General features: G+C 39.4%; 1 protein-coding gene across 2 annotated transcripts in view; it reads right to left on the reverse strand.

Annotated features, from left to right (window-relative positions):
- Positions 1-17514, reverse strand: part of ULK4 (unc-51 like kinase 4) — a 556180-nt gene that overhangs the window by 368809 nt on the left and 169857 nt on the right. For both annotated transcript variants that reach the window (XM_019508899.1, XM_019508898.1), the window contains exons 21-22: positions 9012-9194; positions 1982-2109 (exon numbers count right to left, since the gene is read on the reverse strand). In XM_019508899.1, coding sequence (XP_019364444.1) covers positions 1982-2109; positions 9012-9194 — 311 coding nt within the window. The remainder of the gene's footprint in view (positions 1-1981; positions 2110-9011; positions 9195-17514) is intronic.

Below are 17514 nucleotides of genomic sequence, written 5' to 3' on the forward strand. Positions count from 1 at the left end.
AAAAAAAAAAAAAAAAAAAAAAAAATCAGACTTTTTATTTACCTCACCCCTCAAAAAATACATTTGCATATTGCATACTAAAATGAGTCTGAGGATACATAGGATTTTCTCTGTTCAAAGCAGGTATCTCATCACGATCAGAAGAGACACAGAAATTAGAGATGCTACTTGTATGAAATATCAAATGCATTTAAAACAGATGATCACTGCTTTTAAGTGGTCTACTCATCTGAATAGCCTTGAGTAACAGGTTTTATCAATGCTTACATTTCAGTCCAAGAAAAAGAAAGAGAACTGGTTGAAACTGATAAAACTAACAAGAAAGTGTTGGAAGAATGCTCTCTCCTCTCTTGGTTTCCAAAAGCATCCACTCTTCTAAAACAATCCAAGTTCCTACACATCAGGGTCATTCCTGCAATGTCTACGCTGATTGGCTTCAAAGCCCACTTACTGATAACCTATACTGTAAATGCCAAAACTTTGACCCTACAAGCTCTGCCGAACTGGGTTCAGCTGATACTGCTGCCAACTGCCTCAGAACCTACCTTCTCCTGTAGCATATATGTAATTTACTCATGTGTGGTAAGTTTTATGCAAAAGAAATCTACTAGAAGCAATGTCACAATTCCTGCCCTCTGGTTGTTCTGCACCCTCTACCCTTTCTACACTGCTTCAAAGTTAAGACATGCAGTCCACAACCTGATCCTAGAAGAGCTCCATTTTGCACACACAGGCCAGGTACAGCCATTTCACTCTTACTGGTCTAACTGTTTGGAAACTGGTCTATACCCATAACAGAAAAGACACATAATCAGTTGATAAGTGTAACAGAACAGAAGTTTGGCAAACATAGATTAGTTTAAAAATGGCGGAACCCTGTCTAAGATTTGTTCCTCTCCACCAAAGGGCAAATATGCGTTCTGTTTGTTACCAATCTTAACTATGCTGCTTAAAGAAAACCACGTAACTTAGATTGATTCTACCTTGGGATTTTTGAGTGTCTGTACCTAGCCATGTCTGCTACACTGTGGGTGCATCTACACATGCAATTAATGTGACGCAATAAACTCTAGAACAGTTTGAGTTGGAGTAAACTGCTCCTGGGCGCAACATCTACACATGCACCCAGGATAGCAGCAATTTGAGCCAGAGTGGAGCAGGTCCCTGGCTGGCTGGGCTGACTAGGAGTAATGTATGCCCACAGTCCACATCTACATGTGCAGTTAATTACTCTGCCGTAAGACAGTACTGCCCCCAAGTGGAGTTAATTAATTTACAGCACCCTAATTCCAGCTCAGGTATAGACTGTGATCCTTTACTGCAGAGCTAATTAATCTATTCTGCAGTAAAGTGTACATGCAGCTACATCCTCTAGGAGGTACTGTGCACTCCCTCGCACCAGCTCCCCCTTCCCTTTTGAGACCAATCCAAGGTACATTTGTCCATGATCTCAGACAGACCTTTGGTGCCAAAAGTCACAGGACTTCACCGCTATTGACTACAGTCTCATCAAAACAGCAGAAACTCAGAAGCATTCTCCTCCAATAGTGGTACTATATTTAAGAGCCCACAGATTACACCTGACTCTAGGATGGGGCAAGGAGTGAGGAGCAGTGTCCCAACTTGCATTCTAAGTCATACGCTAGCTGTAGTTGCTTTGCCTAATACAAAGCCTGATCCTTGCTAGTGCCAGCCGGTGGCACAAGTTATTCCAAAAGGATAAGGAGTAAATAAGATCAAAGGTCCATTAAAGGATGCTTTCTATTGTAGAAGGCCAAAGCATGAGGGCAAACAAACTTCTTGCTAAATATAGTAGTCATTACAGGGGCCAACTTTTATAGGCTTGGACTACTTTTAAAGAGAAAATCAGCTTCTCCCCAAACAATTACATATATACCCTACACTACTTATTGAGAGTTCTTAAAGCTAATTTTAGAAATGTGCACCGTATGTCTGATTATATTAACCAGTATCATCTTACCTTGCTTGGCATCCGAGCAGTAACATCTCTCTATTGTTAATTAAAACTTGTAACAGGACCAGAAAGGCTTTTGCTCGAATGAAAGTTGAAGGACTTTCAAATAAACGAATAACTGTAGTAACAAAGTCCTAGTTGAGAATAAAACACAAACAGATATTGTTCTTTAAAAATGAAACAATTAATATTGTCTATAAATATACAAACATTTTAAATCACGCCATTTGTATTTGTACTTGGGTTCCATCTTAGTATAATCATTTTACCACTGTTATCTGATAATCCTATTTGATAAAGTAGTTGTGCTCAGACAGACTGTTTTATGGCCCAACTGGTATGTACAACCTTCCAAGCATTAAGATTGAAAGACATTTTCTACTGGGTGGACAGAATGGAAAATTTAAAATACAAAGACATGTACAAGTTTCTTCTTAAGACATAAGATATTTTAACAAATTTTAAAAGTTATGGTACAAAAATTTATAGTTATTTTTCCTTAAATTAGTAAATTTGATAATAGTGCATCTGCTAATTTTCAGGTGAACAGGAAAACTGATGGATAAGAAAAATTAAGATAATTATGGGCTGGACCACATCCCATACATAGCAAACTAAGATAGTAAGGATTCTAACTCCACATAGCAAGGACCCCAGACTTAGGAAATAAATCCTTTTTCCCCTTAAGCATTCATGCTCTGCTCACACCTGCCTGTTTTAATAATATTTTAGGCACATAATGCTATCAGACCATGCAAAGAGTGGTAAGGAGAACTAAACCCTGGATTTATATAGAAAGAACAAGATTACTTCCCTTAACACCATCATTCTATTGACCACTTCTACTGACCTCCTGGCATAACAAGGAGTAACGGTCACAAGTTGTTGGAGAGTAGGTTTAGATTAGACAGCCGCAAGAACTACTTCACAGTTAGGGTGGCTAGGATCTGGAACCAACTTCCAAGGGAAGTGGTGCTGGCTCCTACCCTGGGGGTCTTTAAGAGGAGGCTGGATGCCTACCTGGCTGGACTCATTTGAGCCCAGTTTTTCTCCTGCCCAGGCAGGGGGTCGGACTTGAAGATCTACAAGGTCCCTTCCGACCCTAATTCTATGATTCTATGACTTGAACATGGCTGCCAAAAAGTGAATCGGACAGGAACTTGCTAGGTTAATCTTCACTCCAGAAAAGGATAAGTCCATAATAAAGAAAGGCGATAGTTAAAATAAAAATGGTGCAAACAAAATAATGAAAAATGGAGAATAAACTATGTCATAAAATGCTTTCTCTGCTGGATGACTTTTAAAGTTCCAACAAAAACTTAACAATTGCAGATTGAAAGAAATCTCCTGCTCAGATTCAAGAAACTAGACACAGGTGAAGGGCTCTAAGGTTCATATGTAGCATCTAATCTTTCTTCTGAAAAGAGAAGATTCAGAATCAATGTCAGGAAGGAGTGTGCAGGAGAAGGGGAACTTTCATACTGTACGGAACAGGCTTGAGTACTATAGATTGCCAGTTCTGGTCTCTTTCCTCGTCTTGAACTGAATCCTGGACAATTCAAGGGTTGCCTTGTTAAGTCAATGCATCTCAAAAGGTGACCCCATTTTGTTTATTTTTTATTGTCAAGATGTTTATTGTCATGGCCTCCTTTTGTACTTTTTTGTTCTTGGTTCTTCCATTTCTGATTCACCGCCATAAGCATTTTTGATTCCTACCAAATGAACTTCTGATGGCAGCATCTGGTTCTGAAAATACCATTATGACATTCTTTGGATATGACAACATATGCATTAAAATAAAACAAATGGGTGGAGTTTTATCTTTTTTCACAGTAAGATTGACAGAAGAGTGATACTAGCAGCAGTAAAAGCCTAGAGATCTATGGTAGAGTCCATTTTACTGTATAGACTGGAAATATGGGGTGATGACTCCATAGTTCATTCACAAATAGAAAAAAATCTAATTATAGTTTAAGGAGGCTTTTATCTCTACTTCATTTTATGATGGAGGGCTCATGTGATCTGTTATGGGGTTATTTAGTGTAAGCATTATAGCTCAGTTAATAACTCTAAATTACTGAATAAAAATTAGAGCATGTACCCCTATCAAATATTCCAAGAAGTGCATTTTAGAATCCTCTCTTATTCCAAACATGCCTTTATTTGGATATTTACGTAACATTTATAGTGTCCTCCAGACAAATGGCCTGGGAGACTTGCTCAGTATTTCCCCCATTTTTAAAGCAAGATATAAATGTAAGAATTAAAGATGTCAGCATGTAGATAGATATGCAGATAGTGAGATTTTTCTTAAACTTCCCTGTTTTGATAAAAGAGCACTCTTTTATCTTAGAAATCTACCTACCTGAAGCACAAAAGTACAAACAATGAGAGGCCATTACTAGGCTGTGATTTACTCAAATGAGATCTGAAGCCATTATGAGCAGATGTTGTTAGACAAAGATATGTTCATGTGAGAAGAAAGAGATAGGCAATCTAGATTACTTTTTGTGGTCTTGCTCATTTTTTGAGGAAATAAGAGGGAAAAGGATCCCTCCGTTAATGGGAAATTTTAAATACTGGGCTAATGAAGGAAAAAAAACAAATTTGGGTCCTCAAACAATGTATACTCCCTAGGTATATTTGCATTAGTTGCGCAAAGAATAAGGGCCAAAATTAAATAAAATCCCCGATTCTATTATTTTAGTGTATTATAGTATATTGCTACATTTTATCTTTTCATTGTATCAGCATACATTATGTTTTGTTTTAATTTAGTTTAAACTGATAGAATGTATAACATTAATGTATGCTTTTGCCAATAAACATATTACCTAATTTTATTGTTAATTTTAGTATATTATTTTAGTGAAAGTTGTAAATAAACTACTACTACCCAAATGGTTTTACATTCTGCATTTTGTTGATCTAATGATCAAATGAAGACTACCAGTACAATGCCAATAATTACTCTTAAAACATATAAAAAACATTAACAGAAACTTATACAACCAAATCCAGTGAGTGTGTTAAATTATATCTGGTAGCAAAAATTTGAGAAGTCAGTAATGGAGAAGACAGCTATTGTAATACATGCTCCTTTTGCTTAGATCCCATTTTACTATTATATGCGGAAAGTAAGAACAAACACAAACACCCCAGCAGCTCAAATTAATATTACATATTCTACAATATTTTTGTAAATGTATTTATATATAGGATGAATTCTTAAATGCTGTGACTGTTGAACATACACATGAAATGGGTTTATTGCTCTAAACAAAGTAATGGCACATGTGGTATGACTTACAGTTGCTTCAGGAAGGAGCTACAGGAGCGAGTTCATGAAAATGCTGGAGTCTACTCAGTAAGAGGAATTTAAAAGCACACTGGGCCAATTTATGGGTCCAAATGTAGCAGCTACAGCTGGAGAAGCTCGCTCAGGGCTATGCCACTCCAGGCAATTTTCAAATTGCCATAAATTTGTTCATTTGTTTTCAGAATTGCCTCCTGCTGAGACTGCAACCACACAGTGGAAACCACAACTAGCTCTGTGGTAAACAATTACAGACCACAGTCAGGAAAGATCTTGACCAATTTTTTTCCTCAGGCCTGTAGGTAGTTTCAGAATGATTTTACCTACCAGTGTCTCAGTCAAAAAGTTCTTATATCCAAAAGAACTCCAACCACTTTCATCAAGGTCTATGGTGATTCTTCACTTGGCCGTAGGTGAAAAAAGGCAGCTAGATTAAGGTGATTAGCAATGTCTTCCTCCATTACTGCATTTTGCCACTATTTTTGTTCCACTCTAATTTTTAAAAACATCTTGTGAGAATTTTAGTCTCATAAGCTGAAGGCTCACACAGAGGAAAAATTGGAGGAAAAATTACTTTCCCGTATTCTAGTTCTTTGAAGATCTGTATCGCATTAGATTACCTCTCAAACATCCTTCTTTCCTCCAGTGTTTGAAAGATCCTGCAATTTATGTGCACCTTTCTTCTTGCTCAAGCATTTTATTTCAGAACTCTCTGCCCCACTTCTGAAAAGAACTGGGGCAGCTGAAGGGGCAAAGTTTGAGAAAATAGGGGGTGTCCCTTAAGTTTCCTAGTGACTTAAGATTTTTGAACTAGGCAATTTTTTCCACAGACACAGTTATACAGCTAAAGACATTAAACCATGTTTTTTTTTTACCCTTAATGTATATTTTAAAACACTGGCTTGCAGCTGCATTAAATGAATAGTTGCAGCTTTGTCATTATCTCCAATATAACACCAGCTCTCCAACTATGTATACAGTTGCTTTACGGAAGAGAAAAGGCTTTGGAGAATGACACTGTACATTTCTCTTTTCCTTCCTTTCTTTAACGAAGACTGGTATAGCTCTTTTAGAAACTATTGGAAATTGTATGGATTATGGGTTACAGCTTTTAGTAATAAATATATTATTATTATTTGTATTGTAGTTCATTGTTGCAGGTCCTGCGTAAACAGAAAGGAAAACCAAAACCCTGCCCCAAAGATCCTAAACTCTAATTTCTGATACTGGAGCTATAACACTTCTGAGATTCAGAAGTGTATTATCCCAGCATGGGAAACACATGGTAAAGACAAAATAGAACCCAGAACTGACTGGTAAGCCTATACATCAGCCACAAAATCATTTTCCAGTTAATATAATCTAAGGAATCAAAAACAGGTTTTTAAATTAGAGATTTGGGTTCTGTTCTCAGTCTTGCCATTGGTTTGGTGTGCAACTGTGCAAAAAAAATCATTAAACTTCTCAGGTTTGATGATCAGTAATATTCAGGACATACCTCAACATCCATGTAAAATATGTTTCAATCATGTTTTAAAAAAAGGACCTTGAGATCTTATGATAGGATTATACAAAAATACAGACAGATCTGCATAGTAATGACTAATGACCTACTTAAATTGCAGTGAGACTAAACAATATTTGCAGGTCTATCATGCATAAAGAGAAAATTTTGCAGATATTTCCCAGTTGTGTTCCTCTAGCCCTATCCCTTGGTGAAGAGGCTCCAGCAGGGGAGGAGGGATGAGGGGGCAGCTGCCATCTTGTCTGCTGACTGCCCTTCATGTGGCCCCACCCCTTGGTGCTCATTGGTGGAGAGGCCCCAGTGGGGGTAGGATGGACAAGGAGGCAGCCATTATCTTGTCCACTGCCCTTCATGCCATCCTGCCAGCCAGTGCCTCCCCTCCGCCCCCACCGGGTGGGGTGTGTGGCCAGGTTCTCACTGGGGAGCCTGCATTTTATTTTTATTAAGTTGTGGGGTATTTTTAAGTTGATGTTGCGGACCATCACGGATTTCACGATTTCCCAGAAATCCACAAAATTGCAAATTGAATAGACCACTAGTAATGACTGAAATCTTGGGCTTCCTTTAAAATTAATTTTACCATACTTCATGCCTTTAATTTACAAACAAATTTCTTAAAAAAAACAGCATCAAAAAGGAAGATCCCTTTAGTGAGAAGTCGTGTACAAACATAAGACTTTACTAGTAACTGTCACCCTGAAATTGCTTTTCTTGTTTGAAGCTGTGTGTTTTATTTGAATGTTCTCTGATACATCATTTATTCATATGAATGTGCACAGAAAGAAAATGTGGCATTGTGGTGCAGTTTGTCATCTGGTGATGCTATTTTACTTGAACCCCTGGAAAGCTCCAGGCCAACTAGCATATGTAATATAATATGCATTCTGATAAGATGTGCAGGAAAATGGAAATGATTGAAATAAGGAAGTGGTCTCATGGTGATGAAAGAGATGGGTGGAAGATAAGGGTTATATAATTTTCATAGTCCTAATAATCTCTTCATATAAATGCAGGGTGAGTTTACAATATATTTACAACAGAAGGTTGCAGGAAGAACTGCATTTGGGGTTCAATTTTTTGCTGATATGAATCTTCCTACTGTCTAAGAGCAGAGGTGAACTCATTTTGTTTCTTAAAATATGAAATCTCATTGCTGAAACATGAACACATACATTCAATTTATACTCTATTTTCAGGGAATCATTGGGTAATCAAAATAAACAGCTTTTAATGACATATTCTGAAAAATAAATTAGATATTTATCAAAACCTGTAGTTATAGTCTGTAACACTGTAAAAAAATTGTCCAAGTTAATAAAAAGATGAGTTCCTGAAGACATTTCATTTACAAATTTGCCTAAGGTCCTATAGGGATAGTATAACAGAAGTACAGCATTAGATTCAATCAGCACACTCATCATTTTCTCTTTTAAATGTCTAAGATTACTATGTCAAAGAAGTTTTCCTCATATATTTTCCTTGTTTTTCCTTGGGGCCATCATCTGTTGATGGTCAGGCTAAAGCTTTTCAAATGTATTGAATTTTACCTATAGCAGCAGCTTAGCTACAGATCAGTCTCACCTCTTGAGATTCACAAAAAGAGCCATACTAAGTGCTATACCTCATTTATTTCACTTTTTGGGGTTTTATTTTTAAGAATTTAAATATACTACTGAATAGACCAGAGGCTTTCAAAGTTCCTGAAGTGACAGAATCCTTTCATATTACTTCTGCTGTGGAGCCCCTATCCTAAAGACTGATACTAAACCAGGTGATCCAGCCTTGCAATGGTGGTAATACTGCTTCCAGCTCACTTTCTCATTGCCCCCAGTCTCTTTGCAGACCACCTGATAACCTATTGCAGACCCTTAGGCTAACAAAGAACACTGTTTGAAAACCACACAGTGGCCCTATACTCACCCTACAGACTATAGGTGGTGATCTCTTCTCCTTTAGTATCCAGTTTGGACAGTGTCCCTTAAAGTGGTCTTACTGTAAAGGCATTAACTACATATTTCCTGGTTTTCAGAAATACAAGTTTGAATTAACTTAATTCTTCACTTCCTGATTTTAAGAGATTTGAGCATCACTGAAATCAACATTCTGAAAAGCAAGAACCACTAGAACAGACAGCATTAATTCTACAGTAATGAAATGTTGTGTCAGCAAACAGTAATGTAAAGTTTAAATCAAACCTTTTCTTGAATCAGCCTCTGCAGATGAATTCCACATGACAACATAGCAGCAAACATGGTCAGAATGTACTGCTGAACTTTGCATATTCCAGTTGCCAATGAGTTTAGTACAGCTGTTAATCCCACCTTTTCTATGACACTCTGAAAAGCGCTGGGTGAGTGACGAGTAATTCTGCATGCAGCCTGTATCAATGAGATAATATCCCATTATATAACAAAATACACATTTCAATAACAAGTAATAAAATAATCAAATTAATCAGCAACAAATCTTCCAATTTGTTTTTACGCACAGAAGAATATCTGATAAGAAGACCAGATAAATTTTATTTTCCCCTCACTGCGACTTGCTGTATAAATTATAAAAAAAAAAGAGTTAGTTAACTTTGCAGAGCTGGAGTTCTTTAAGAAACCTTACCATGTGCTCAATATCCAGAAACTTTTTGTCATCAATGTCCACTATGGCTACAATTCTGTCCTGAATATAGAGAATCATAAAAAAAAAAGTGGGGCTGGAAAGGTCATCTGAGGCAGGATCATCTCAATCCAAATCATCCTATAGTAACCAATATCTAAAGTATATATAAGGCTACTGTCAACCCTGATGCAACACAGATCTAACAGCCTAATCATTGGTAAAGCAGGGCAACCACAGCAGCCAATGTCCTGCTTTTATGAAAGGTTGTCAGTATACACTCAAGAGATCCCTAATATAGGTCCATGCCCCCCACAACACAAGGAGGAAAAAAAATGCACAATCCATACCAATCTGACCACAGAGTAAATTCCTTCCTGATGACAAATATGGCAATCGGTCAGACCCTGAGTGGAGGTGCAAGACCCTCTAGCCAGGAACCGGCTTTGGTCCCAGCAGGAGCTTTGGCACACCCCAGTCAAAGTCCGCAGCCTTGAGGGGACCAGTGCCTCTGAGTGAGGCTTAAAAACACCCTGATACATATAGGGGGGAGGGAAAACCAGCAAAGCCCAGAAGCATTGGAAATACCCATAGTAGAACATAGGCAGTTATGTCTAAATCATCCCTGACCAGTGGCTGTCCAACCTCTTCCTCAACACCTCCAATGAGGAAGTGTCCACAAGTTCCTGAGGCAGTCTATTTCACTACTGAAACAGTTTTTCCAGATAGCCAATCTAAACTTACTTTGCTGCAATGGAAGGCATTATTCCACATCCTCTCTGCAGCAAGAGACAAGTGCTTTCCCTCTTCTTTATGGCAACCCTTCAAGTATTTGAAGACTGCTATCATATCCCTGCTTAAGCGCCTTTTCTGCAATCTGAACATGCCTAGCTCCTTCAGCTTCTCCTTTTATGACTTGTTTTCCAAGCTCTTTATCATCTTTGTTGCTCACCTCTAGACCCTCTCCAACTTGTCAACATCTTTTTTAAAATATGGAGCACAGAACTGCACACAGTATTCTAGATGAGGCCTAACCTGGGCTGTCTATAGGCACCATCACCTCCCACATCTTACACCCAATACTTCCATTGATGCATCCCAAAACTGCATTTACCTTTTGTGCAGCTGCATCACACTGCAGACTCATATTGAGTCTATCTATAATCTACCAAGACTCCCAAGCCCTTTTTCGTAGTGCTGCCATCTAGCCAAGTGTCACCCATTTTGTTTGCATTTTTTATTATACTTCCCACAGTGAAGCACCTTGCATTTGTCCACACTGAACTTCATCCTGTTAGCTCTATAGTGCAGTTTTCCAATCTGTTGAGATCCTTCTGAATTGTGTTTGCACCCTCCAACATGCTCACAACCCTTCTGAGTTTAATGTCACCTGTAAACTTGTTCAAGCTTTATATGCTAGCATCCAAATCATTAATAAATACATTAAACAGCACTGGGCCCAGGACAAACCCCTGAGGCACTCCACTCAAAACCTCCTGCCATTCTGATATGTACCCATTAATAATTACCCTTTGTGGCTATTGAGCCAGTTGTCTATCCACCTTACCATAGTTTTGTCCAGCCCACATTCCTCCAATTTGTTTATGAGAAAGTCATGTGGGACCCTGTCAAAAGTCTTGCTGCAGTCCAGATGCACTATATCCACAGCGTTCCCTTCATCCACCCACATAGCTACTTTGTCACAGAATGAGATCAACTTTGTTTGACATTACTTGTTTTTCATAAATCCATGTTGGCTGCTTGTGATCAGCCTTTCTTCCTCCAAATGTCTGCAAATGGCTTTTCTTAGGATATGCTCCAGTAAGTTACCAGGTACTGAGGTGAGGTTAACCACTCTGTAGTTTCCCTGGTCCTTCTTTTTGCCTTTTTTAAAGAGGGGCGCTACATTGGCACTTTTCCAGTCCACTGGTACTTGGCCCATCTCTCACAACTTCATGAAAATCATTGCCAAGGACACCAAATTGTTCTGTGCCAGTTTCTTCAGTACTCTGAGATGAAGTTCATCTGGCCCTGCTAACTTGAATTCATTCAGACCCAACAAACGCTTTCTGACCATCTCTTCTGTTATCTCCTCCTTCAGCTTGTCCTTTTCCTTATCCCGATACTCCTTATTAGGTGTTTGGCTGCAGCTTAACTTTTTTGTGAATACTGAGGCAAAGTAGCTGTTGAGTAGCTCTGCTTTTTTGAATTTTCTGTTAGGATTTCTCCCTGGTTTGTTAACAAGGCACCCACAGCTCCCTTGGTCCCTCTTTGTGACCAATGCTTACAGAACCTCTTCTTGTTGTCCTTAACCCCCTTTACTACGTACAGCTCATTCTTTATCTTTGTACAGCTCATTCTTTATCTTTATCTTCCTGATTTTGTCCCTGCAAGTTCTTGCTATTTCCTGGTATGCTTTTACTTCTTGCCCTGCATCCTGCAGGTATAAAGAATGAAGAGGGCCCATATATCCTTCCGTTTTTTCACCAATACAGAATTTAAGTCAGGGCTGTCTAACTCCAAAGTGGTTGAAGGCCACATGCCACATGGACCACAACAATGGGGGGGGGCACACTAATGTGAGGTACAGGCCCCCATGCCTCATCCCCTACCACCACTGGACATGGACAACCCCTACACCCACACCACTGCGCCATGCATGTGGGCTCCTCCCCCTGCCACCAGTGCTACACTGCATACGCAGGCAGCCTCCCCAACTACAGAACCACACATGTGCAGGCCACCTCCCTCCAACCACTGCACTGCATGTGGGCAACACCCCCATGCCAGCTACCTTTCTGTAGACTCTTCTGATGCTGCAGGCTCCCCAAACCCACCTAAAATTTTAGGGGAAGGAGGGAGAGCCTAGAAACCTTGGCTGCAGTTGCTGCCAGAGTGAAACAGGGAGCAGTGGCTGGGTGATGGGCCAGAGGCTGTGTATTAATCCCTTACAGGCTGCATGTGGCCCACAGACCATCAGTTGGACAGCCCTTATCTAGGTAACATCAGACTGCACAGTAAGTAGAAGGTGGCTTGGTTGTAGAATACATATAGAAAACACAAAAGGAGAACTGCAGGTACTGAGAACATTGTGTGCTTGTATATATGTATTTCACTTCTGGTGACTCTCAAGCAGTAAGATGATGTACAGGAGATTGCTGCTTGTATTGGAGCTTATATTTAAAAAAGGATTGTAACAACTCTGAAAAACTGGGCTTCAAATCTACATGTCTCTATTAAAGGCCAGTATTCAGTTAACGTATGGACTGGTTTCCAGGTAATTGCTTTACAAATGTCAGCACTTGCAACACTTCTAAAAGAGGTGTTTCCTTCTGAGCTCAGGGGCAAGTGCCCTAAAACCCTGTAATGAATGTAGTGCTTTGTCAGTTTTAATGTTGAAAAATGAATTCCCCTCAATAGGAAGACCTTCTATACTATTCTGGATTTCTCTGCAAATCCCAGAACATTGTAGCCATGATGTTTGGCACATCATTACAGCTCTTGCCATTGACCTTGCGGTGATATCTGAAGAATTGATTGTGGTTATAAAATGGTCTGCAAAATAAGCTAACCTTTTGCCATTATAGATTTAGACATTACTTTTTCTCTGACAAAAGGAGCTCTACTTTATCCAGGAGGATCCAATCTAACCAGTTAATAGCAATCATTGTCCCAATCTGAAATTAACTGACACCACCTCTGAAACAATATAACTTGTTCCTTGCAACAAATAATTCTGGAGATTAAATTATTTTGTTCTTTCCAGATAAAATGATAGGGTTTTAAGGATACGGATCCTAATTTCTCCTTGGTTCAAACATGGAATGGGTAAAAAGAGAAATATATCATTTGATTCAGATGAAAATTCTGAATATCCTGGATGAGCACACAAAAAAACTTGGGACTTTCACTTGGTTCAGTCACAGTTCAGAGTAAGAAGCAAAACTGCACGTAGTTCCTATAAAGAACAGCTGTTGCAGAACACCCAATGGCATACTGGGCTTTATTAATAGAAGGCTTGCTTTCTTGTTTCTTCTGCTCTATTTTGCACTAGTGAGGTTTCACCTGGAGTATGGTGCCCAGTTTTGGGCACCTACTTCAATAAGGATATGGACAAATGAGAGTCCAGAGGAGAGAAACAAAGATTATTAAAATAAGCAGCAGCAGCAGATTTCCTGAACAAAGTCTTGACTGTTTTCTTCAAAGCTGAATACTGCAAGTGTCCTAAAGCTCTTTAATGAATATGGCGCTTCATCAGTTTCAATGTTGAAAAGTTCATTCCCTTCAACAGGAAGATCTTCTATACTATTCTGGCCTTCTTTGTGAATCCCAGAAGATTGTAGCCATGATGTTTGACAGATCATTACAGCTCTTGCTGTTGACCTCATCATAATATCTGAAGCATTGACTGTGGTTCTAAAATGGTCTGCAAAATGACTTTAACCTTTTGCCATTATAGATTTTAATTCCCTTATGGAGCCTTTTGCAACCTGATCAGGGAAGTCGGGCAGATTGTGTAAACTAAGATGGTCATAATAAGAAAGGAGAGCTGACAACTGCCTATTCTAAACTGAAGATTAGCAGATGAATAATTTTTCCTGCCAGAGCCTTTGCTATAGGTTTTGAACCCTGCTACCTTATTTTTTCCTCAGTTTCAGTGACCACTAAAAGACACTGGCACTAGAGGCATGTAAAATACTCAAAGCCAGAAGAAGAATGTTAATTTATTCTATCCATTTTCTCATAAATTGGAGGAATGAAGTCAGTCTTTGCCACAGCAACTGCACTTGCTACAAATTTTACCTTTGTTCACATAGTCAAAACTAACGTAGCCAGTTGTTTAGTTAAAGAAAGATGCATCATGTCCATCAATTTGCATACCTCTTCTTACACAACCTGAATAACTGCTTCCAATTACTATGAACCTTGGAAAGGAGGTTTGAATAGCTCTTTTGTCATCATGAGGAGAAGAAATAAGCATCGGCACTTTCATTGGGGAATGAAGATACAACTACGAAATTTTCAGTAGATTTAAACTTAAAGACTCAAGCCTGAAAATAAGAGGAAGTGACATAACTATATATTAAAAAAGTATTGACAAGAAAGAACATAAAAGAATAATAAGAGACTTAGTTTTACATTACTCAATTGCATATAGCATATGTTTAGTACTTGACAGACCTATATAAGTTTTCTGTAAATTTAAAATAAGGGTTTGGTAGGTTTAAAGAAAAATAGCCACAAGGACAAGAGAGAAAAAGGTACATTTTAAATGGAAGAAAAGACTCTTGAGGGACTCGCATCACAACCAGAACATTCAAATAAATTAGAATTCTCTCCATAGTCAGCTTAACACAGACAAACTCAATTGGTCTCATAAGCATTGTTAAGATTCAGGAGCAGCTGGTTGGACTAAACATGACTTTCTATTGATACAAAATCCCTATCCAATTAAATTAAAGAAAGGGTTCCCCTGAGGACTTCTAAACATATTACTGAAGGCTAGACCAAATCTGTGTAAATACTGCTCTTTAGAATGTTTATGTAAACTTGGCAGACTTCCACTTTTAAAAGAAAAGCGGTGATAAATTTTAGATTTCATACTGGATAGCACCTGCTGATTGACACTGCAAAAATAGGCTTTATCTTGCTTTAAGCACTTTATGCCTTCATAATTTCTGAATCTAAAGTACATAGAAGCTCTCAGCTAAGCTTCAGAGACGTAGTTTAATAAAGGGAAAATCTGCAAGAATGATTTTGCTTCAGCAGTCCTATTCAGTCCAGAAAGAGGAAGATTATTATTAAAAATCTGGGACAGTCATGAAAGTAACTTGCTTGAGAAAAAGATAAGGGGCTAGGACTTGCTGACATTATACAGTAAATAAAAAAGTATCTAAAAACTCTTTTTCAGGTACTGCGAACCAGGTGTTGCCTTTTAAAAAAAATAAAAGTAATTCCAGGGCACGAAAACTGAAACATGTCCACAGTCCTTAAAAATATGGCACAGACTGCTTAAACTAAATGTGAGTTACTAAAAGACAACTAGATGGACATTTTCTTGAACTTATAAAATTATTCATATTTTTACTTCCTTGTCCTCTCGGCTAGGGACAGAAGTTATACATAAACCAGTTTAAGTGATCAGAAACTGGTTTAAACCTGAAGCTCAATGCATACAAACCAGTTTCAAAATGGCTCCAGACTGTGTAACCCTACCAACTCCTACTACCTACTATTTAAGTATGCTTTCTGTAGCTAGTTCTCCTTTAAAACAGACTATGCAGAGTTCACTATGTCAAAAATATTGGATAAGATGATACAGTTGAGCTTTACTACGTGAATTTGCGTTTAAGTGAATTCATCCAGGGCCTAGCAACCTTTTTAGGCTGCAGGCTGGACTGACCCAGTTTGGGTGAGAGGCAGGTGGATATGTGGATGCTAGGACCCAGCTGCTGCCACCACTTTTCCCAGTGGCAACACAAGGAAAGTACTGGCCAATGCCACTTTCCCCCATGGCAGGACAGGGAGAGTGTTTGCAGCCAGTGCTTGTCCTCACAGTAACAGTGGCTGGGTCCTAGCATTTGTGCACCCACGTGCCTCTCACCAAACTGGGTCAATCCAGCTGCTGAAGCCATATGTCTGAGGGCCAGATCAAATGGTGTGGGCCAGATCCAGCCTGGTAGGTTGCCAACCCCTGCATTGGTCTATAATTGACTGCTACACTTGTCATAGAAAGGACTTTTTTAAAAAAATGTATCAGTATTTTGTGGCTTTTGAGGACATTATTGTTCCCCTTATTGTGAAGATAAGCATTTTTCAGTGCTGAGCTTGTAAGCATAAATTATTTTGACACTGACATTTTAAAGAATTATTTTTCTGACTCTAGAAATATGATAAAAGATTCTGTTTCTTTACAGGCAATATTTGTGGTATTTACCTGAGGCAGGACAGACCCAAAGTAAACAAAACATTTTGAAACACATCTTCTGTTTGCAACCTGTGATAGGCAGGACTGAGAAAAGCATAATTTTCTAGATACCAGACATTGATGACAGAGAGTTCCTAATACATTTTTATATTACTGATTTAAAAAAAAAATAATGGCACAATCCATAGTATCCTTACAGTGAAACCCTGCTTTTGGTATGTTACCCATACTGCCTATGGTCCACAGGTCAAAACACCATATGCCTTTCTCAACAGAAATGAATTTTCATGTGCAAACATAGGTCTCAGTTGGAAAGAAACCCTTCAAGAGATGTTTAAACAAGACAAAGGAGGGCCTATAAAAGGTAGGGTATAAAGACAGAATAGGGTATAAGAGTGTTAAAAAAGCCCCCTCAATGAGTCTTTCAAATAGTCATATGACACAGAGGACTAGATATGTTTAGAAAAATAAAACATAGTGACAATTAAGACACTTCATAAAAAGAACTATAATGTCAAAAAAGACATGGTACAGTTTAACCCAATGGTTTTCAACCCACGGACCACATGCAGCCCAATAAGCATGCTGCTGAGGCCCATGTGACATCCGGTTGAAAAAAAAACAATAAAGACTGCTGCCCGTGGTTTGTTAGTCAGGGACAAAAATGGGCCTGGCCAGGAAGCGCGACAGAGCCACGGGTGACTCATCCAGGAGCTTGGCTCCATGCCACTGCACACACTCCTGGGGAGGGAGGCATGGGGGAGGAGGGCCTGTGCCCCTCAGATTTGTGTGCAAGGCAGGAGCAGATGCAGACTCCTTGCTGTGGGCTCAGGGCTTCCCACCCTGCTGCCCTCCTCCTGGGGGCCTCCACAGCGGGGAGGCTTGCTGCCACTGCCTGGCAGCACCAGGGCAGGGCGCGCCTCACCATGGTCTAACAAACTGCTCTAACGAACTGCTCCGAGCGGTAGCACCAAGCTTCTCTGCCTGCTGGCACTGGGTCCCACCTGCTGGGCCATGGAGGCCCCAGGGGTAGAGCAGCAGGGCAGGGAGCACTAAACCCACAGTGGGCAACCCACATCCACCCTCCTTCCCCCTCCCCTGTGAGCTCCAATCCAGCCATGCCACCCATGGGGGGGGGGGGGGGGGGGGGGGGGGGGGGG

The sequence above is a fragment of the Gavialis gangeticus genome, unplaced genomic scaffold, assembly GCF_001723915.1.
Source record: "Gavialis gangeticus isolate Ggan-Ray unplaced genomic scaffold, GavGan_comp1, whole genome shotgun sequence".
Classification (NCBI taxonomy): domain Eukaryota; kingdom Metazoa; phylum Chordata; order Crocodylia; family Gavialidae; genus Gavialis; species Gavialis gangeticus.